This window comes from Anabrus simplex, chromosome 4, assembly GCF_040414725.1.
Source record: "Anabrus simplex isolate iqAnaSimp1 chromosome 4, ASM4041472v1, whole genome shotgun sequence".
Classification (NCBI taxonomy): Eukaryota; Metazoa; Arthropoda; class Insecta; order Orthoptera; family Tettigoniidae; genus Anabrus; species Anabrus simplex.
Window position 1 is genome coordinate 365923956 of NC_090268.1, and position 24450 is coordinate 365948405.

At 40.3% G+C, this 24450-nt stretch overlaps 1 protein-coding gene across 1 annotated transcript in view; it reads left to right on the forward strand.

Annotated features, from left to right (window-relative positions):
• The window catches only part of l(2)k09022 (HEAT repeat containing 1 homolog l(2)k09022), a 371041-nt gene that overhangs the window by 41339 nt on the left and 305252 nt on the right, over window positions 1-24450 (forward strand). Inside the window, exon 5 of the mRNA XM_067145803.2 lies at window positions 18692-19002. Within this exon, the coding sequence (XP_067001904.2) occupies window positions 18692-19002 (311 nt within the window). The remainder of the gene's footprint in view (window positions 1-18691; window positions 19003-24450) is intronic.

A 24450-nucleotide genomic window follows, 5' to 3' on the forward strand; every position in this document is an offset into this window, starting at 1 on the left:
TCGGACCCCGGGCAGTACCTGCTATGACCAGGTGGGTATTGCCTTGGCTGCTTGGTTCGGCTACAGAGACCCCTGATCGGAGTGGGTGGCATTCGGGGAGGAAGCTATCGGGCATGGCTTCCAAACGAAGTCGGCTCTCTCAAGGTGGTCCCCCACCTAAGTCTTTAACTTTTGCTTCCCTGAGAGGTTCAACTCCCTGGGAACATGCGCAGCGTGAAGGAATGGGATCCAGCTTCCCTAGGTTTCTGGTCGCTACCAGAACCGATGGGCATGATTTTAAGCTGGTGAAGTCGATCCTGTTTAGTAGGCACATCGAAGGCGTCTATGGCGAACTGGAGGAACTTAAGAAAATGCACAATGGTAGTTTGCTTCTAAAGACTCGTACAGCACTGCAAGCTGATCAGTTGCTTAAGTGCAAGCACTTTGGCGAAATCCCCGTCAAAGTTGAGGAGCATAAGTCCTTGAACCTGGTTCGCGGAGTCATCTTTCACCGCGACCTTATTTTGAACACTGACGACGAGTTGATGGAATACATGAAGAACCGTGATGTGACACACGTCCGGCACATTACGCGCAAGGTCAACGGTGAAGACGTTGCCACTGGTGCCTTCATTGTCTCTTTCAAGTTGTCAGTGTTACCAGAGAAAGTCAAGGTAACAACTTATCGTTGCGATGTGAGGCCGTATATCCCGCCTCCTATGCGATGCTATCGATGCCAGCGATTCGGACATATGGTATCTCGCTGTCCGAATCAGGCTGTATGTGGTACATGTGGACGAGTAGCTCACGGCGCGGAGGAGTGCACAACTCCATATTAGTGCACTAACTGCTCAGGTTTTCATTCTCCTCGGGATCGGAATTGTCCGACATACCTGAGTGAGAAGAAGATCCAGGAGATCAAGACCCTGGATGGTCTTTCCTACCAGGAAGCGCGCCGTAAGTTTAATTCTACGAATACACCTGCCCGTACACTCGACTATAGCTTGATAGCTCAGAGTCTTCCAGGTTCGTCATTTACAACCTCGACACCTGTCCAGACCGCTGCGCCCAAGGCGACTGTTGCTGCTCCCAGCACCGTCGCAAATAGTCAAAGCTCGAATGGGGGGACCACCCCACCTTCGACCAACCAGAAGTCTGTGCAGGCTGGCAGTTCCCAGCCGGCACAGCAAGGGGGAAGACTAAGCCTTCCTCCCTAGGAGGTCGACGAAAGTCTTGCTCCAGCCGGCGGAGGCGGCATCGTCAACCAGGGCTGGGAAACCATCTCCCAGCCCGTCTAAACTAGAAAAGAAAAAGGGGAAAAAGAGCGCCCGTCCTGAGCGCTCTCGGACTTCCCCTGCGAAGGGGAAGTCATGCCCCCCATCTGGGGGGGTATGAGTCTGCGCCAGGAGGCACTCCAGCTCCCAAACCTGCGCGCTCTCCTCGTAGGGGACCCACTCGCCCCCGAAACGCGTCGGGAAGTTCTGGACCGCTCCCCTGCCATCTTTTGATGACGGGATGGATGTCGCGCTGACCTCTACATCTTCGGATGTAGAAGTAGATAGTGTTTAGGCTTACGAGCATTTTGTCGCTCATAACCTAACACTCCTTTTATAGTCCACACTATGGCACTATTACAGTGGAATTGTAATGGTTATGACAGGCATCTTGCTGAGTTATGTCAGCTCATTAGTGAGTACGCAGCAAGTATAGTCTGTATTCAGGAGACCAACTTCAGACCTGATCATCATACGGTCTTGAGAAATTTCAGACTATACTCGACAGAACGGTACTATGCTCACCGGGCTTCCGGTGGTGTTGGCATTTTTGTACGTTCTGACACCTACAGCGAAGAGGTTCCATTAAGAACCCCACTTGAGGCTGTCGCTGTTCGCGTTCCACTGCCTGTCATAGCAACAGTGTGTAATGTTTATCTTCCACCAGGCCAGCATCTGAACATAAATGATGTCGCTGATCTTATAGCTCAGCTTCCACCACCCTTCCTCTTATTGGATGATTTTAACGCCCATCACCCCATATGGGGCTCTGAGACGCCTTGCCCCCGAGGAAGAGAGCTGGAAGCACTACTAACAGATCTGGATTTATGTATTTTGAACACAGGGGAACCAACTCACTTTAGTGTACGCTACGGCACATATTCTCGCATAGACGTAAGTCTATGCAGCCGAACGTTGGTTCCACTGTTTCGGTGGAATGCACACGATGATCTCTGTGACAGTGGCCATTTTCCCATCGTCCTTACTTTGTTGAAACATAAATCCTTCGAGGCTCCCCCTCGATGGATTCTTAAACATGCTGATTGGCCAAAGTACACATCACTAGCTGTCTTTAACGATGATATCAGGCGAACTGTCGGCGAGGAAATAACTTACGTCACCCAAGTTATTCTTGCTACTGCTGAGGAGTCCATTCCGTTTTTCTCGGGGACTCCTCGCCGAAAACTTGTTCCTTGGTGGAACGATGAAATAGCAGCAGCCATCAAAGAACGCCGTCGCGCTCATAAGCGTTACCGTAGATAGCCTACTGTGGCCAACTTGGTAACATTTAAGAAACTCCGCGCTAAGACGCGAGTTCTTATTCGACAAAGTAAGAAGGCTTCATGGGAGAGATATGTGTCGTCTATGATGTCACATACTCCATCATCCCATGTGTGGACTAAGCTTCGACGGATTTCGGGTATCCAAGGATCATCTTCTGTACCGGGAATTTCCATTGCAGGCAATATCGTCACTGAACCCCTCCTGATTGCTGACCATCTCGCTAGTCATTTCGCGGATGTATCTGGCTCCGGGAATTACCATCCTGATTTCCTCGCTCTGAAGTGGGAGGCGGAACGTCATCACCTTAGTTTTGCCTCTCAAGCTTCAGAGGACTACAACGTGCCCTTTACAGAGTGGGAACTCCGCAGCGCCTTAGCGCTTTGCAAGGACACGTCTCCTGGACCGGACAACATCCATAACCAGATGTTGAAACACCTTAGTGATGATAGTCTACTATATCTCCTTCGTGTGTTCAACCGAATCTGGACAGAGGGTGCTTTTTCGTCTTAGTGGCGAGAGGGCATAGTCATTCCTGTCCTCAAGCCTGACAAAGATCCTAAGTATGCAGGAAGTTACAGACCGATTTGCCTTACAAACTGCCTGTGTAAGCTGTTTGAGAGGATGGTAAATCGCCGACTCGTGTGGTGTCTGGAGAAACAAGGACTCTTGTCCGAGTACCAATGTGGATTTCGAGCCGCTCGATTCACCACTGACCACTTGGTACGCCTGGAGAGTTCTATCCAGGGTGCATTTCTCCGCAAACAGCACTTGGTAGCTGTTTTCTTTGACTTAGAGAAGGCCTGTGACACTGCATGGCGATATGGTATCCTTTCAGTCCTGCATCAATGGAGATTCCGAGGTAACTTGCCGGCATTTATTGCAAATTTCTTGTCCCTCCGTTTATTCCGTGTCCGAATAGGGAGGACATATTCGCAATACCATGTTCAAGAAAATGGAGTACCACAGGGATCGGTCCTTAGTGTCACTCTGTTCGCGATTGCCATAAACGGTATTGTTGCAGCTGCTGGTCCAGCAGTTATACCGTCGCTATATGTGGATGATTTAGCTCTGCACTATAGCTCACGTAATATGGCAGTCGCAGAGCGACAATTACAACAAGCTATTAGGAGGGTGGAGCAGTGGACCTTAGAACATGGCTTTCGGTTTTCTGCCGCAAAGACCTCTGTTGTCCACTTTTGTCGTCAACGTACTCTTCACCCTCATCCGGAGCTTTATTTAGAAAATGTCGTTCTTCCCGTTGTTGACACTTACCGATTGCTCGGGTTCCTTTTCGATAGTAAATTATCGTGGGAGCCACACGTGCGGCAGCTAAAAGTGCAATGCACCAAGAGGCTTAATCTCTTGAAGTTTCTTAGCAGCACTAATTGGGGAGCGGATCGCACGGTGCTCCTGTGATTCTATCGGGCACACATTTTATCCTGGTTAGACTACGGCAGTGCAGAATATGGCTCCGCAAGACCAAGCGTTCTTGCGAAGCTGAACAGTATCCACCACAGCGGGGTTAGGTTGGCGACGGGAGCTTTTAGAACAAGCCCCATCGCTAGCCTGCTCGCTGAGTCTGGTGTGCCGCCTTTACACCTGAGGCGCCAGCAACTTCTACTTACATATGCTGCAAATTTGCGACAGATGCCACTTCATCCAAGCTATCCCTGCGTGTTCAACAAAGGCAACCGTTTGTTGTACGCTGCTTGTCCTCGTGCGACGCGGCCGGTTGGAATACACTTGGATAACAGTTATGAATTGTTTGACGTATCTTCGATTCCTTGCCTTGTCAGACAACCAAGTGGGGTACCTCTGTGGGTTGTACGACGACCTGAAATCATCCTGGATTTGCACACTGGCCCGAAAGGAGACACGGACCCTTCGATTTATCGGAGGCTCTACCTGTCCGTTGTTGGCCGCTATCCAGGTTCAGTCGTCGTTTACACGAATGGTTCAAGGACAGATACGAAGGTGGGCTGTGGGTTCGTTGTCAGATATGATCGGTTTATTTTTGCTCTCCCGGAAACCTGTAGTGTGTACACATGCTATCTGTGGAGCTCTGCGGTACGCACTGTACAATGAGCGCCGACACTTTCTTGTGTGTACTGACTCCTTGAGCTCGCTCCAGTCTATTGATACCTGTTTCCCTCGGCACCCTCTGGTGCAGCGGATCCAGGACCTGCTGGCCGGGTGTTCGGATGCCGGCACCAGAATTATGTTTGTGTGGCTCCCCAGCCACATGGGCATAGAGGGAAATGAGTTAGCAAATCAGGCTGCCAAGGAGGCAGTCACACTGCCCCCGTTGCCTTTCAAGGTTCCAGCAAGTGATATTCGCTCTCAGCTGAGACATCTGGTCAAGTCTCATTGGGAGATGGAGTGGCAGGCCATTCCACTTCCCAATAAGCTGAGAGCGATAAAAGGAACAACGAAGGTATGGAGGACTTCCCTTCGGGCTTCGCGGAGGGAAGCCGTGGTATTATGTCGCCTTCGGATCGGCCACGGTATCTGGACGCACTCCCATCTACTCAAAGGAGAACCCCCTCTGGTGTGTACCTGCGGCGACCATCTTACCGTGGTACACATCCTTACGCAGTATGTGGACCTGGTCGATCTGAGCCGTAGTCTTAACCTTCCGAGTACAATCTCCCATATCTTGTGAAATGACGAACAATCAGCAGACCTCGTCATCCGCTTTATGAGAGTCCTAGTGTTGTTTATGTCAGTTGCGCTTTTATCTCATTGACTTCATTTTAGTTTGTGTTGCGCATTTTAATATGTTATTTTAACGTCTAACGTAAATTATGTGTTAATATCTGTACTACTGGGCAATACCTTATTCCTTCGTTTTCCTGTATTTTCTCTTATTTTAATAGAACGTAAGGCATTGCATATTAGATCCACTGAATGTTTTAATCTCACCCTCATTTTTCTTCATCACCAATTTTTTTAAAACCTCTAGTCAGTGGATACTTTTTAAAATTTTTTAACTTCATGTCGCGTTCATTTCGTTCCATTAGGGGCCGATGACCTTCGATGTTAGGCCCCTTAAAACAACAAGCATCATCATCATCAACCACTACTTCCTCTGAAGTTTTAGTGGTGTTTTACCCTGGGCTTGGACATCCTCTAGTTGTGTAAGAGGGCAACACAACACTTGTCAACAGCTGCTCAGCTACATTGATTCTGAAGGTTGGAAACCCTTCTCGCTTCCTACCAGTGTTGAGAAGGTGATGAATAACACTAGCATTCAATAGGGCTGTGTCCAACATATAAAAATATAGTTTCTTGTACCCTTTTACGTATTTCCTCATCAACGGGAATGATGCCAGCCGCTGATCGTGAGAATCTACCCCACCCATTCCACAATTGTAGTCAGTGACAGGATTGGGTTTTAGCTTCTTTCTACCATTATGCCTTTTCATGTCAACAAAATTTGGCCTATCATGAAGTGTAGAAAGCATATGAACTGCCTTCATGTCTGCCCATTTCACTGCTAAAACCCCATTAGTGGACAAAAATCTCAGTTTTGTGTCACCAAGTTCCTTTAGCATGAACTTCCTGTTTGGCCTTGCTGTTCCAACTGCGTAAGTCTAAAAAGTGTGGGAAAAGTGTACCAGTTGTCCATGTGCAGAATTCTCCAACTACCTAGAAGTACTCTGCACATTTCCATTACTACTTTCTCACTTGCACGAAATTGGGACTTAGAGGATGGTTGCCTAGTTGTACTTCCTCTTAAAACAATAATCACCACCACCAAGACACATCAACATCACTAACCTTCCCGGTATAAACCTTGAATTTGCAGCAGTAACCATTGTCTGATGAACAAACCTTGTAGATTTTTATGCCAAATCTAGCTCGCTTTGATGGATTGTATTGTATGTAAGATAATCTACCACCGGGCGAGTTGGCCGTGCACGTAGAGGCGCGTGGCTGTGAGCTTGCATCCGGGAGATAGTAGGTTCGAATCCCACTATCGGCAGCCCTGAAGATGGTTTTCCATGGTTTCCCATTTTCACACCAGGCAAATGCTGGGGCTGTACCTTAATTAAGGCCACGGCCTTTTCCTTCCAACTTCTAGGCCTTTCCTATCCCATCGTCGCCATAAGACCTATCTGTGTCGGCGCGACGTAAAGCCCCTAGCAAAAAAAAAAAAAAATCTACCTTTGAATTTCATCAAGTCTCATGGATTCAAACTTTTTCACCAGGCATGTACACTCTCTGAAACCTCTCTAAAAGTAATTCCATTACAGGTTAAACTTTCCTGAGTTTATCACCCTCTGTACTAGGAGAATCAGTGGAGGAATTTATTGATGGATTTATATCTCTTGAATGGCATATTTCCCCAAATATTGGGGTCTCTATTACCCTGCGTATGGACCAATTACTGTATCCTGTAAAGAAGGCTTCCTATTCTGAGATGTCAAAATACAAAGGACAAGATGTGCCTTCATTTCATCAGCAGTTTGCTTCTCTTCATAGGAATTATTCAGTCCAGCATCCTCGGCAGCAGATTCCACAAATAAATTAGCATAAGCATTGGTTTTCCTGGTTACTTGCTCCCAAAACTGTTCAGTCAGGAATATATTCACTACTTCTAATTCACTAGGGGCTTCTCCTAACTGTCTCTGAATTACAGCATTAATTTTGCCAGTAACACTGCAAATATTATTCTGTGGAGAATTACTTAAGTGCTCCCATTGCCACTTATTTTCATCCGAAATACTACAAGAAACAGCTAGTGATACATTTCCAGCAAGCCTGACATTCAATGGCGTTTTTTGCCAGTAAGAGTATTTTGTTCATTGTCACTGACAAAGTCATCACTGTCACACGAACTACTGTCATTTCCAACCCAATCTTCATCACTTATATCGAGTTCTATGTCACTTTCTTCTAAAAATTTGAGTGTCTCTTCTTCCTTGTTTTGCTTTGAAGCTGCCATCTTGATATGGACAATAGTATTCCTGATGAACAGCCTTACCCCATACTCTGCCCTTCCCTTTTTAACACCTGTCAAGTACATTTTATAATCTCCTCTCTCTTCTTTGTTATCTCCCCTTACCCGAATATCATTTACTCCTAGCACATCCAGATGCATCCTCATCCAGTTCTACTTTCTTTCTCGAATAAGCACCATTAATATTGATAGCTCCCCATCGAATGGTAGTATACTGAGCAATATTGACTTAACGTACCGCTAGCGAATGCGATGAACGGTCTTATGTGAGAACGAAGTGAATTGTAGGATGAAATTATCAGTCTGTTTTCAGAGTGGCTTTGTTGTACTGGAGTGAAATCTGGGTGGATCAGGATGTCTTACTCATAAGGTAGATGTGACAGGCATGAATGTAACGAGGATGATTGCTCGGTCAAATAACGCAAGGGATTTAGGTGACACACATTTTTACATAATGCATGGAGTTTCACGAAACTTTGTGGGAATGTCGCCTACATAAAAGTAAAGATATCACGAAAATTTCATTCATATACAACTAGCAGTTTCTCGCTGGCTCCGCCTGCAATATACAAAATATGGTATTGTTCGTTACTATCCTCACGGATGTATTTGCAAAGTTTTGAGTTAATGAAATAAAGCACTTGATCTGCTGTGGTAATAGAGTGTAATATTATGTCAGCAAAACACTTGAAAATACATCACACAAAGAAATTGAATTAAACATTCCTTGGAACAACACTACGCACCGAACTGTTAAAAAGTCCTTCAAAGATCTTCGTCACAGAGACAAATGTACTCATAACTTTTCTCAGAATCCACCAATGTAAGTTATTACCTCAAAAGAAAGCGCTTGATCCACTGAGGGTTTTTAGACCAAAACGAACTACGTACCTCAATTAGAACAAAAGATATGATTGCTTCAATGAGAAAAATTGTTGAAGAAATGAGACGTCAAATATAATGTGCACTCATAACTTTCCTCAGAATCAACCAGTTTGAATAGTTAAGAGCTGAAATGAAAGAGATTATTCTACTGAGTGTTCTTAGGCCAAAACGAACTCTGTACCTCAATTAGAACCAAATATATGATTGCTTCAAAGACACAAAAAATCGAAAAAATCGAATAATTCGAGGAATGTCTCAAGTATTATTACAATAGAATAGTTATTTGTAATTTGAGGAAGGCGGAAGTTAAGTGATTTATAGTACCTGATGACAAATCTGTGCATGAATACCTTTCAGTTTTAAAAAAAATGGAGGAAATCGACCAGATAGAATGGCCGGACTGACTGACTTTAGTTTTCATAAATTATTTTAATATATAGACTAGCAGTTTCTCACTGGCTCCGCCCGCAATGTACAAAGTATGGTGGTGTTCGTTACTATGCTCACGGATGTATTTGCGAAGTTTCAAGTTTATGAAATAAAGCACAAGATCTGCTTTGGTATAGAATGTAATATTATGTCAACAAAGCACTTGAAAATACATCACACGAAGAAATTGAATTAAATGTTCCTTGGAAGAACACTATGTGCCGAACTGTTAAAAAGTCCTTCAAAGATCTTCGTCACAGAGACAAATGTACTCATAACTTTTCTCAGAATCTACCAATTTAAGTAGTTATTACCTCAAAAGAAAGCGCTTGATCCACTGAGTGTTTTTAGACCAAAACGAACTGCGTACCTCAATCAGAACGAAATATATGATTGCTTCAATGAGAAAAAATGTTGAAGAAATGAGACATCAAATTGAATGTGCACTCATAACTTTTCTCAGAATCAACCAATTTGAATAGTTGTTAGCTGAAATGAAAGAGCTTGATCCACTGAGTGTTGGGCCAAAACAAACTCCATACCTCAATTAAAACCAAAGATATGATTGCTTCAAAGATACAAAAAATTGGAAAAATCAAATAATTTGAGGAAGGCAGAAGTTGAGTGATTTATAGTACCTGATGACAAATCTGTGCATGAATACATTTCAGTTTTTTAAAAAAGGAAGGAAATCGACCGGATAGAATGGATAGATGGAAATGTAGTAAACAGTTTGGCCTATGTGGACAACGAGCAATATTGACTCAACGTACCGCTAGTGAATGTAGTGTGATTGCAGTTGCGTTGAATGGTCTTATTTGAGAACGAAGTGGGTTGTAGGATGAATTTATCAGTCTGTTTTCAGACTGGCTTTGTTGTACTGGAGTGAAATCTGGGTGGATCATGATATCTTACTCATAAGTTAGATGTGTCAGGCATGAATGTAGCGAGAATGATTGCTTGGTCAAATAACGCAATGTATTAAGGTGACACACTGGAGATAAAAAGATATCTTTACGTAATGCATGGATTTTCACGAAACTTTTGTGGGAATGTCACCTACATAAAAGTAGAGATATCACAAAAATTTCATTCATAAACAATTAATAGTTTTTCCAAAAAAAATTTTTTGAATTTTTTTTTGAAATTTTAAATTCAATCCACCAGTGGTCTCTAACCTATTAGAAGAGAGATCTTCACTTGGACTATGTGTAAGTAGGGTAGCATCCTACTTCATGAATTTACCAAGCTCAGAACATTTTAAGCAAGCCTCGGACCTATGGGAGTAACGGAGTTCCACTCCCAGTTGACAGGCGAGGGACTCCTTCGAAACAACTTGGTGATCGAAAGGGAATTCGATGGGGAGCTATCAATATTAATGGGGCTTATGCGAGAAAGTAGAACTGGCTGAGTCAGCAAAGAAGATGCATCCGGATGTGCTACGAGTAAGTGATATTCGGGTAAGGGGAGATAACGAAAAAGAGATAGGAGATTATAAAGTGTATTTGACAGGTGTTAAAAAGGGAAGGGCAGAGTATGGGGTAGGGCTGTTCATCAGGAATATTATTGCACGCACCATAGTTTCTGTTAGTCACGTAAATGAGCGAATGATGTGGGAGGATTTGGCAGTTGGAGAAATTAGGACGAGAATTGTCTCAGTGTATTCACCATGTGAGGGTGCAAATGAGTATGTTGACAAGTTTTATGAAGCATTGAGTGACATCGTAGTCAGGGTCAACAGCAAGGATAGGATAGTGCTAATGGGCAGTTTCAATGTGAGGGTTGGAAATAGAACTGAAGGATACGAAAGGGTGATTGGTAAATGTGGGGAAGATATGGAAGCTAATGGGAATGGGAAGCGTTTGCTGGACTTCTGTGCTAGTATGGGTTTATCAGTTACGAATACATTCTTCACGCATAAGGCTATTAACCGCTACACGTGGGAGGGTAGGGTATCAGATCCATAATAGACTATATCACAACCGACTTTGAATTGAGGAAGTCTGTTAGGATTGTACGGGTTTTTTGGGGATTTTTCGATGATACAGAGCATTATCTGATCTGTAGTAAACTAAGTATCTCTAGGCCTAGGATAGAGAAAGTGAAATCTGTCTGCAAACGAATAAGGGTAGAAAATCACCAGGACGAGGAAATTAGACAGAAGTACATGGATATGATTAGTGAGAAGTATCGAACAGTGGACAGTAAGCAGCTTCAGGATATAGAAAGTGAATGGTTGGCATACAGGGATTCTGTAGTAGAACAGCAAGGGAATGCATAGGAACAACTGTGTGTAAAGATGGGGAAAAGAAAACATCTTGGTGGAATGAAGTGAGAGCAGCTTGTAAACGTAAAAAGAAGGCTTATCAGAAATGGCTCCAAACAAGGGCTGATGCAGACAAGGAATTTTATGTAGATGAAAGAAACAGAACGAAGCAAATAGTTATTGAATCCAAAAAGAAGTTCTAGGAAGATTTTGGTAATAACCTGGAAAGGCTAGGTCAAGCAGCAGGGAAACTTTTCTGGACAGTAATAAACAAAGGAAGGGAGGGAAAAAGGAAATGAACAGTGTTTTGGGTAATCCAGGTGAACTCATAATAGATCCCAGGGAATCACTGGACAGGTGGAGGGAATATTTTGAAAATCTTCTTAATGTAAATTGAAATCTTTCTGGTGGTGTTGTGAACAGTCAAGTTCATAGGGAGGAGGAAGTGATATTGGTAAAGTTATGTTTGAGGAAGTGGAAAGGATGGTAAATAAGCTCCAATGTCATAAAGCAGCAGGAATAGATGAAATTAGACCTGAAATGGTGAAGTATAGGGGGAAGGCAGGGATGAAGTGGCTTCAAAGAGTGGTAAGATTAGCATGGAGTGTTGGTAAGGTACCTTCAGGTTGGACAAAAGGAGTAATTGCACCTATCTATAAACAAGGGAACAGGAAGGATTGCAAAAACTATCAAGGTATCTCGCTGATTAGTGTACCAGGCAAAATAGTCACTGTTGTCTGGGAAGGGAGGCTGGATCAGTCGTTGAGAGGAAGTTGGATGAAAACCAGTGTGGTGTCAGACCACAGAGAGGCTGTTAGGATCAGATTTTCAGTATGCTCCAGGGCTAATAGAAAAAAATGCTATGAGAGGAACAGACAGTTGTATTTATGTTTCGTAGATCTACAGAGGGCTACAGGGTACGTAGGGAAAAGATGTTCACCATACTGGGTGACTATGGAATTAAGTGTAAATTATTAAAATCAATCAAAGGCATTTATGTTGACAATTGGGCTTCAGTGAGAATTGATGGTAGAATGAGCTCTTGGTTCAAGGTACTTACAGGGGTTAGTCAAGGCTGTAATCTTTCACCTTTTCTGTTCGTAGTTTACATGGATCATCTTCTGAATGGTATAAAGTAGCAGAGAGATTCAGTTAGGTGGAAATGTAGTAAGCAGTCTGGCCTATCTGATGATTTGGTCTTAATGGCAGAATGTGCCGAAGCAGTCTAATATCTTGGAACTTGAAAATAGTTGCAATGATTATGGTATGAAAATTAGTCTTTAGAAACTAAATTGATGTCAGTAGGTAAGAAATTCAACAGAATTGAATGTAAGATTGGTGATACAAAGCTGAAACAGGTAGATAATTTTAAGTATTTAGGTTGTAACATAATATGTGAGATTGAATTAAGGTGTAGTAAAGCTAATGCAGTAAGCTCACAGTTGCCATCGACAGTATTCTGTAAGAAGGAAGTCAGCTTCCGGATGAAACTATCTTAACATCGGTCTGTTTTCAGACCAACTTTGCTTTACAGAACTGAAAGTTGGGTGGACTCAGGATATCTTATTCATAAGTTAGAAGTAACAGACATGAAAGAAGTTATAATGATTGCTTGTACACACTGGTGGGAACAATTGCAGGAGGGTACTTAGAATGAGGAGATAAAGGCTAAGTTAGGATTGAACTCTACGGATGAAGCTGTACACATGAACTGACTTCGGTGGTGGGGTCATGTAAGGCGAAGGAGGTGGATAGGTTACCTAGGAGAATAATGGACTCTGTAATGGAAGGTAAGAGAAGTAGAGGTAGACCAAGATGATGATGGTTAGACTCCGATTCTAACGATTTGAATAAAGGGGTATAGATCTAAATGAGGCCAAAGCACTAGTTGCAAATAGAGGATTGTGGGGACATTTAGTTAATTCACAGAGGCTTGCCGACCGAACGCTGAAAAGCATAACGGTCTATAATGATAATGTATGTAGGCTATATATGTATTTTTAATTCCATTTTTTTTTTCATGAAATTTTATTTAACATGTTAATGTAAATTTGTAATTAGCTAGATAATGCGTCTTTTAAAAAGCACTACATATCAATTTTTCTGTACATAATTTTTATAAGGAGATATATCTTACTAAAGTTTGTGGAATTTTTATGTTCTAAAATTTAGAACTTAACAATCTCGAATACTTGGAAAAATTCTGCAATCAAAATTTGATAGGCAGGTTTCTTAATATAGCTGTGATATGCCCACATACATGGCATTCGTAGATCTAGAAAAGGCATTCGATAATGTTGACTGGACCAATCTATTTAAGATTCTTAAGATGATTAGGATCAGATACCGAGAACGAAGAATTATCTACAATCTGTATAAAAATCAGTCTGCAGTGATAAGAATTGAGGGCTTTGAAAAAGAAGCAGCAATCCAGAAAGGAGTGAGGCAAGGCTGCAGTTTGTCCCCCTCCTTTTCAATGTTTACATAGAACAGGCAGTAAAGGAAATAAAAGCAGAATTTGGAAAGGGAATCACAGTCCAAATAGAGAAAATCAAAACCTTGAGATTTGCCGATGATATTATTTTATCTGAGGCTGCAAAAGATATCGAGAAGCTGCTGAATGGTATGGACAAAATCTTGGGTAAGGAGTACAAAATGAAAATAAATAAGTCCTAAGTAATGGAGTGCAATCGAACGAAGGCAGGTGATGCAGGAAATATTAAATTAGGAAATGAAGTCTTAAAGGAAGTAGATGCATATTGTTTCTTAGGTAGTAAAATAACTAACAATAGCAGAAGTAAGGAGGACATAAGATGCAGACTAGCACAAGCAAGGAAGATCTTTCTTAAGAAAAGAAATTTGCTCACTTCTAACATTGAAATAGGGATTAGAAAGATGTTTTTGAAGACTTTCGTGTGGAGCGTGGCATTGTATGGAAGTGAAACATGGGTGATAACTAGCTCAGAAAGAAAGAGAATAGAAGCTTTTGAAATGTGGTGTTACAGAAGAATGCTGAAGGTGAGGTGGATAGATCGAATCACGAATGAAGAGATACTGAATCGAATTGGTGAGAGGAGATCGATTTGGCTAAATTTGACGAGAAGAAGAGATAGAATGATAGGACATATCTTACGACACCCAGGACTTGTTCAGCTAGTTTTTGAAGGAAGATTAGTTGGTAAGAACGGTAGGGGTAGACCAAGGTATGAATATGACAAGCAGATCAGAGCAGATGTAGGATGCAATAGTTACGTAGAAATGAAAAGGTTAGCACAGGATATTGTGGCATGGAGAGCTGCATCAAACCAGTGTATGGACTGATGACTCAAACAACAAGAACATATACCATACAAATTTTGTTACAATTTGCTGAATATTATGGGAGAAAAATGGGATTTAATTGTAAAAATTACAATTGCTGGGAAAATTAAATCAAATTTCAAGTGACGTTTTCTTCCTGATTCATTACCTAAAAGTCAGCAGAACCATGTGTTTTTCCTTCCCTTCCTTTCTTAGCAGCTTCTGTACGAATACTGCTTACTCTGGAAGCTTGTCTCTTCTTCTCCTTCTCCAAAGAACAGAAAATGATTCACCTGAATTTTGTTTTTCACAGTGCTACCTTTCTTGAGTCGAAGTTATGGGGATTGCAGTTTCTGTCATGTCATGATTGTTGGGTATAGGTGCAGGACTTACATGGCTTGAAGTTAATGCGACACTTTCTGATGATAACAATCTGATTCCGATAACATTTCATGACCTATTGTTCCTGATTTCTTCAATGGAGACTCCTGTCCGGTAATAGCTCATCCCCATCTCTTTCGTATCAAAAGTTCAGCAATTCGTTGCTTAGCTAAGGGTGATTTATGTTTATGCATATTGTTTATTCCCTTGAATATAAGCTATCAATTATTACAACACACTGTCTTTCAATAATAACAGTATCTTGATACGGAACTACAAGACGTTACTCGCGTGCGTTCTTCACAAAGGTACAAGAATAACAAAACTTATGGTTGTTTGCACTATTGTAGTACCATCAGGAATACCAATACAAGTATAAAATTTGCTTAATGATAGTCGAGTACTGAAATATTAGTCCGTAACAGGCTTTATAAATTCATTCAGAAATATGGTAGATCTTACAGCTTGAGTCTGTATAAATTTTTTGGAGAAAAGGAGGGGGCTTTTGACCGTAACAGGCTTTATAAATTCATTCAGAAATATGGTAGATCTTACAGCTTGAGTCTGTATAAATTTTTTGGAGAAAAGGAGGGGGCGGGGGGGCTTTTGAGCCGTCCCATGGATGTGTAATTGCAAAGAACAGGCATATTTGATTGAATGGAAGCATGACGATGACAGCATTGCCTAACAAAGCAGTTCAGCAGATGCCACGCCCATTTCTGTTGTGTGCAGACTGGTAAGCAAAGCATTATTAAAGTGATAAATTGTTTGAATTCAACAGAATAACTTTGTGACAAGAAAGAAGAAACTCAATCCTTGCAAGTTCAGTAAAAAAAATAATCCAAAATGACCACAACAGATCTGATATTTGCTTTGAGTATGTTGGCAGGGAAACACTGGGAAAGAGGAAAAGACCTAATTATTGTGTTTATGGACCTTGAAAAGGCACATGGTAATGTTCCCAGATCAACTGTTTGGAAATGTCTTAGAAAACTTGGTGTGCTGGAGTACCTTATTAGGAAGATCCAAATGCTATATACTTTTCGCAAAAACTGTGTCAGAATTGGAGATGGTCAGTCTGAATGGTTCAATACAACCAAAGGAGTACAACAGGGAAGTGCCTTATCACCTCTTCTATTCATAGCAGTTATGGATAACATTTTAATGGAACTAAAAGGAAAAGGTAATAGAGATCTTCAGGCTCTGGTGTTTGCAGACAATGTGGCAATATGGGATGAAACAGAGGAGGAAGTGCAAAATAATCTGAATGCATGTTGTAAGAAGTTTGATGATTATGGAATGAAATTGAACCCATCAAAAACAGTAGCATTGAAAATCAACAGACATAATGCAGAATGCAACATAAAAATACAGGACCACCAAGTTGAAATAGTACACCAGTTCAGTTATTTAGGAAGCGTAATGGCTAGTGATAATAGAGCTGAGATAGAAATAACAGAGTAACCAAGGGCTCTAAATTTTACAGTATTTTTAGACACCTACTATGGAATGAGAAGGTCCCACAAAGAACAAAAGTGACCCTGTACAAGTCATATTTCATTCCCATCCTTACATATTCTCTGGAAACCTGCACACTAACATCAAAGGATTGTAGTAGGATTCAAGCCTGTGAAATGAGATTTCTTAGAACTGCCCTCCAAAAGACACGATTTGATCACGTGAAAAATGATGAGGTCCAATCTAACTTAGGTCTAAATAAATCGATGGAGGAAAAACTTAGGTCATCTAGACTTAAATGGTTTGGGCATGTTAAACGAATGAATAGCACAAGGTTACCATGTGTTTATTTGGAAAAGAGAATAACGGGTAGAAGACCAAGAAGAAGATGGATGGACAAACTGAGGGAAGACGTGGAGAGAAGAGAATGAAATTAGGAATCTGTCATGGACAACAAAATCATTTTGAATGGGCAACTTTGCAAGACGCTTGTTTTCAAACACCCTACCGAGCTCGCTGGTAGGGAAAACCGATGATGATGATGAGCAAAATATCAATATTTATCTCCGGAGTGTCGCCTTGGGTCTGCCCTGTCAATATTTATTGTTTTCACTGAAACATAGTTAATCTGCCTTATTCATTATTTGTATATGTTTTGAGAAATTTATACCATTCTCTTCATTAGCGATACCATATAAAACCTGGAAAACATCCTTACTTTCTTATTTTTATGTATGTATCGTCTCCCTTTGCTGTGACTATAGAATCTTAAACATATTTAAACTTCTCTTTCACATAGTTAAAAATTCTTGCTAAGGGTTTTTAACTGCAGTTAAGTTGATACGGAACGGAAGATGAAATTTATCACTTCTCTTTCAGCCGTCCTCATTATATCAGAATTGTACAAGGATAAAACAAATAAGAGAATTTGTATTAAAAAAAATAAATTATTGTATGACTTGAGTGTCCTCAAGGACATGTTTGGCTGGCTCATCTGGTGCAAGTCTGTTTATTTGAGACCCATGGGCGACGTCTATGTCTGTGGGGGGGGGGGAAACAATGATGATAATGAGGTAGGGAGAGGGCGAAGCCTGGTGTTGGTACATAGTCTACTCATAGCGAATAACACCAAGGGGTCTGTTCAAAGCTTAACGTCCCTAACCAATGGACAAATCACTATCAATAGATTCACATATAGTCACTCCATACGAGAACTGTGGAGAAGTTTGGAATTGAATCCAGGTTTTTGGCATGCAGTCTATTGATTAGAAATTATATACCACCACCTTTCGTACCCTGCCAGGCCAACATTCTGGTACCAAATTATTTTTTTTTCCAACAACGGGACTTGAACCGGTTAACCACAGTGCTGGACGATGCACACTTGAAACTTTAGTAATCATGGTCACCAGGTGGTCTATATAAGAGAAATAAAGACAATCAAACAGTTATATTATCTTGAATTTATCAGGAATCTGAATGCTACTTGCACTCAATATAAATTTGTACCGAGTTGTTCTTTGGAAATGAAAAGTGAATCATCTGAATTTATTGCGAGATTTTGACACATAAGTAGTTTCTTAAGTTTAATTGTTAATATTATCTTGAAGGTAGATGTTCCAACATAATCTGATAATATAGTGATTTAGTTCTGGTATTTTGTGTAGTATGAAGGTATGTGATGCTTTTTCTCCACGTGGTCCATCCTTTAGCCAAGAATAATCACCCTTTAGCTTTCTGTTGTCAACATAGAACCTAATTACACTTGTTTAAAGGAAATTTGAAATAGTCCCTAGAGTGGTCATTTCCAGGCTTTTCTTTTTAGGGTACTACACTTTTGTGAATGCCTCTTAGTTTTAGTAATTCATAATTCAAATTCATTTGCTGTGTAGATCCCGCTGACTTGCTGGATTACTGTAGTTACATCATTTAAGTGTACTTTATTTTGTGTATTTTAAAATTAAGGATTCTATTATTATTATTATTATTATTATTATTATTATTATTATTATTATTATTATTATTTCATTTGTGTTTGTAATTATGTAAATGTATGCTCTTCTAGTGGTTAATGTAAGAGAGGGCCTTGAGCCTTAACTTTGCCACCAATAAAGGCATTATCTATCTATATTATTATTATTATTATGTCCGACTCGTTGGCTGAATGGTCAGCGTACTGGCCTTCGGTTCAGAGGGTCCCGGGTTCGATTCCCGGCCGGGTCGGGGATTTTAACCTTAATTGGTTAATTCCAGTGGCCTGGGGGCTGGGTGTTTGTGCTGTCCCCAACATCCCTGCAACTCACACACCACACATAACACTATCCTCCACCACAATAACACGCAGTTACCTACAAATGGCAGATGCCGCCCACCCTCATCGGAGGGTCTGCCTTACAAGGGCTGCACTCGGCTAGAAATAGCCACACGAAATTATTATTATTATTATTATTATTATTATTATTTTGTTTGCAGATCAGCCATGATCGACTACAGATAGAGTGTGTCACATTGTTGGTCCTGTTATACCAGACTCAGCATGAGACACTAACATCATTTCCTGAAAAAGCTCTTATGAGGCTGTCTAAGTCATCAACATTTACATCTTCATTGTATTTTGTGGCATCCTCGGGTGGCTATATCAGTCCACTGCTCATCCCTCTGATATCAACAACTCTGAAGAATATTCAGTTACAAGTTGAAGAAGCTGAAGAACTAAAAGGTTTTGCCAGACGTTTGATAGAGCAGATAGTTTTGGATAACAAAAGTGCTGAGAACTTTATTCGGTGAGTTGATGTATGTTTCTTTCTCCTCTTAGTGAAGCAGACATTTTAAATGCTGCACTACCCATTGGACAGATGTTGTGGAAGTTGTCCATCCATAATGTGTGGCCCATTTCTGTCATGAACTCCGGCAACTGGAACAATATAGCTGCAGTTTTAGGAGTTTCAGTGGAGATCAGCTGAGATTCAAGCACTGTTATCTTTTCCTGTATATACACATAATTCATGATTCACAGAATTCAAAAGATTTATTACCAAATGTTTTAGGCTTTCATAGACACATATTGAACAAATTATATTCATTTGAGAAAAAAAAGGTAGATTAACCACCAAATCAATACACAATATAATCTAAAAAGAATATTTATCTAACCTATGTGGACATGTTTCAACTCTTAGAGCCATTATCAGCACACAGAAGCAAATATATTATATACACATATGCCGTAAGTCAGTATAAATACACAAAGTCTGCAAACCGTATCAAAGTCGAGACAAGACATGATTAGGTTAGGTTAGATTCATACTGAAATATTCTTCCATTTTCAACTGATTATTCTCATTATGTCAGAAACTTTCCTAAGAAACATGATTAAAATAAACGCTTCAGTTAATTTTGAAACTCTTGTCATACACTATGAAGGATTGTCTTTGTGTTTCAATTGCTCGTAGCAATGTATAATGCTCTCTTGACCTGATTTTTGTGAAGGACGTAAGGTTGCTTTCCTTTTCGGAGGAGTTCTTGTAGATTTTTCTTGCTTCTTAGACATTCTAATTGAATTCTATACTTAAGTATTGGACGCAATAAGACCATAATTAATAAAATGCTGTGTTCCTCATTTCACACAAACTATGCTATTAAATGCATCATTCGAACATGCCACAATTCTACTTACCTGGTATTACCCAGACAGATTTATAATCCTACAGAAAAAGAAAATATGCTTCAAATATATTTGCAAATGTATCACTAGTGACTTAAACATTATTGCAGTGGCAATATGTAATTCTGGTAAAAACCATGGCTGTACAGTGCCAGTGTGCCAGGTTAACAGTAACTGTAAGAGACGTCGTATTAGCAAGTAGGGTCCCTAAAATGTATTGTTAGCAACACTGAATCAAACCCAACAGTTAGAAGAAGAACTATAAATCACTACTTTCATCATTAACAGGGGAAAAGAGTAAAGTTGCACCCTTAGTGTATGGGTTTACATGCTCAGGAGAATTTGCTGGGACTACTATCACAATTCTCCATTCATTTGGTATTGCTGCTTCATGCAAACAGTAATCAAGTAAGTATTTCAGTTTTGGCACTATATCCCAACCTATAGCCTGTAATACATCCCTAGAATTCTTATCAGTCCCAGCTGCTTTTCTAGCTTTCAATTTTTGTAATTTTTTTTGTAAATGTCTTTATTATCATAAGTAAATTTCAGTAATTTGCCAGTATTAGTCATCTCCTCCTCCTGGGCATTATCCTGATACAGTAAAACCTTGTTAAGACGTTTCTGCAGGATACAACAAAAATGAACGTGTTTGGCGAGAAAACGTACCACTGAATATACAAATAAAAACTATCCAATAGGGATATGGAAACACTAGATATGATTCTTTCCGACATGACGGCATTTATTACAAACCCTATTTTCCAGTGTCGACTTATTATAGATTATGAAATATCAGTAAATAAACTCACAGGAACACTCCTAAAATATTGTAATAATAAAATTAATAGGCGATATAAAAAAATAATAAAATGTTTCATGCAGTGAGAACATGAGTTAACATTAAAAATAATGTCTAATAGGTACACTCTATTTCAATACCTAATTTATTAAACCCATAAACTTGCATTTATTCATAATAGATAATACATTATTACTAGAAGAAGATAGTTGAAGAAAGTTTCACAACGCTCCGCCCCTAATACCCCATCCCGGCCCCCTCTCCAGGGTACAGTTGCTAGCTTTAGGATGAAGGTATCAACCTACTCTCCTCCAACCACATCATTACACATCATTACACGCGCCCCTACCCGAGGAACTGATAGCTAAGCTCAGAACCATTCCTCTCTCGGTTCACAAATCTGTTACAGTGAGAGGTGACAACATACGTGTCTTCGGCAGTATAGATAAGTACAGAATATTTCATTATACGGTGTTGGTCGCTTCCCATACAATCATTTTTGCTCACATATAGTTCATATTGTCACCTACTCCAGATCATTGAGAAGTTTACACTACGTAAACTATACTGTACATATATGCACATAATTTAAGTGATTTGATAGAATCTGAGGATGTTCTTGTAGAACGAAAAATGCCATTCTTTGTATATAAAATGTGATTTTTACAGGTACGCTTATAGTGTTTTAATTTGCATTGTGTGTGTCTGACAGACTGAAATTTTTATTACATGACGGCATTTTATGTCGTGTATCCACAGGAGTAGTGAAAACTATATCTACCATTTCTAAAGATGAGAGGAAGGTATTAAGCGGTGTGAAAAACATGAGAGAACAAATACGATAACCTTTTCTGCTGGGGCTTATAAAATAACAAGCACACTGAAAGGTGTGGAAAAACATCAATTAACAAATATGAAAACATTTGCACGCGGCCAATAAAAATATCCAGGTATTATTGCAGATCATCCTTCTTTCTAACCCAAATGTTAGTAGAAGCCTTTTATTTCAGAGCAGTGGGTTATTAAACATTATTTTGTGGTTACAATCTTAGATAATGAATTGGAGGTTAAACTCGATCTGTGAGTCCCATTAGACTTTCACGTGGGTGATCATGTGCGACCGGGAGGTATCAGGAGGAATGACTTTGACTGCCAGAAAGACTTCAACCAAGTTGAATGATCGAGTTGAAACTCAAAGGTGCGAGTTCAACATTTGCGGCCTCTGGGCACTTAAAGGTGCGGATGCCAGTCCACTTTCTGAAAGATTTTAATTTTGTCTTCATTAGCAAGGAATTTCATGGCTTTTTCTTATCCATACTTAGGCTATCATCACGCTAGTCGGTTTCACATGATTATGTTCCTAATCCTGATATAGGCTACCTTATCTCGCGACAAAACTTCACTGTACATCTCAACACAAAATAAATTTCTAACTTCTAAATGGAATGTGAAATACAGGGCAAATAGACTCGCTGTGTTATTCATCAATCTTGCTGCTAACCAGCAAGCAAAACAGAACATTCCTGAGGCTAACGGCTTGCTCCCTGAATGTGCAACATATCAGATGTAAGGCTTTTCAGGCGTTTGCTCTATTAACCAGCGTTTCGTCTTAGGTCTGACACTAGACTTGTCAGAGTGGGATGTGTCAGACCCTACCCACTGACGCTGGGTGTATGCAGGTGAGCTTATCAGAAGCCTATATATGTGGCACAGTCTGATAACTGCATACGGAAGACAAAACGAAGATGAAACGCTGGTTAATAGAGCAAACGCCTGAAAAGCCTTACATCTGATATGTTTTTGACATGCTCTGTTGGTGAAAAATATCTAATTCCCTCCATGGGAATTTAGAATTTTCCATGTGCAACATATCCCGTGAAGTTCAGGAGCTTAAGGTGTTTTTCTGTAATCACGCAACTGTAGCGACGGATTTTACCCGAGTTGGATATCACGTTTGTTTCACAAGGGATGAATATTATCATTTTTATGGCTAGGAAAAATGTGATCGTACTAAGCGGTAATAGCGAAAATTTGTGACGCGATAAGTGAGGTAATTTTATGTAGACTTAATATGATGAGAATCGGAATTTCGAATTTACAATGAATTAAGTGGGAAAACGTATTAATGAGGAACGCACTAATGAGGTTTCAGTGTATCAAACCACCTTTACATACTGTGCTGACTGAATACATCTGCCTTCTGTAAGTGCTCACAATCCTCCTGAGACCCAACGTAGTTAAGGTTGAGAAATTTTGATGAAATTTTTTTATACATATTGAAATAGGTTAATAAAAAGTGTTATGGAGTAATTTTTTGATATTGATGCCCAAGGGTTTAAGTGAGGACTGTCCATTGGGTCTTCTTTCAGTAAAAATGTAAGTGAACTTATTTATTTCTCAATTTGTGATATTTCACTGTTTATTGGATTTTAATATACATATTAATAAATTTACAGGAAATAAAGGGAAATCAAGTAAATATACAGGTACATAAACATCAAACAACAAAATGTGATACAAGACATTTGCCAAAAATTAAATTAAAAATTGGAAAAAAGACATTGGAGTCACTTACATAACCAAACCAAACCCCATGGCACTACAGCCCTTGAAGGTCCTTGGCCTACCAAGCGACCGCTGCTTAGCCTGAAGGCCTGCAGATTACGAGGTGTTGTGTGGTCAGCACAACGAATCTCCTCTGCCTTTATTCTTGGCTTTCTAGACCAGGGCCGCTATCTCACTGTCAGGTAGCTCAGTTTTAATCACGTAGGCTGAGTGGACCTCGAACCACCCCTCAGGTCCAGGTAAAAATCCCTGACCTGGCCGGGAATTGAACCCAGGGCCTCCGGGTAAGAGGCAAACATGCTACCCCTATATCACGGGGCCGGCCGGAGTCGCTAACATAGTTGCTAAAAATACTGTTCTTGTTATTGTAATGAATATTTAAAAATAATCAATTAGAATGTAAATACTGGTCGAGCACATGATAAATGAGGTTTTACAACTTGATTTTTTCCTTCAGTCAGTCATCACTTTTCATGGAACCCTGAGAAACAGTTGTGTTTTGTTGTGATGCAGAAGTACTTTTCAGATCTCCCGCACATTACTTTTGTTTATCATTCATTTATTGGGTTTAAATCGTACAATGCCTACTAAAAATTCAATGTACAGTGTAAACGTTGAGGTTATGGCAGAACAACAAATAACCACACCATGTCCTCATGTCCAATAAAATGGACGTACATATTAATATGTATTTTCATCATCTTACTGTATTAAAATCTCATAGTGAATTGTGGAAAGACCTAATGAACAAATGTATACAGACTGGGAAAATACCAGAGGGATGGAACACAGCGACTCTAAAGATACTGTTCAAAGGAAAAGGGAGCAGAACATCACTAGACTCATTTAAAGGAGTAGCAGTAGAAAACGCAACCTTTAAAGTTTTCACAAAGATACTAAATGAAAGATTACTAAAAGCCTTGAATGGGTACATTCCAGAAAATCAATTTGGTTTTATGAAAGGCAGGAGCACGGTCCAGGCAGTGAAATATCTAATAAAATCAGGTAGAAGAAGCCTTAAGACACAAAGGAGGGAAATATCACCCAGTCTTTGTTGATGTTAAGGAGGCATTCGACTCAATCAACAGGCAAAAGCTAATCGAGAAAATGAAATTGACAATCGACGAGAGATACCCACTAGTGAGAATAGTTGAAGCATGTCTACAGAGGAACATAACCGAATAAACAACAACATAGAAA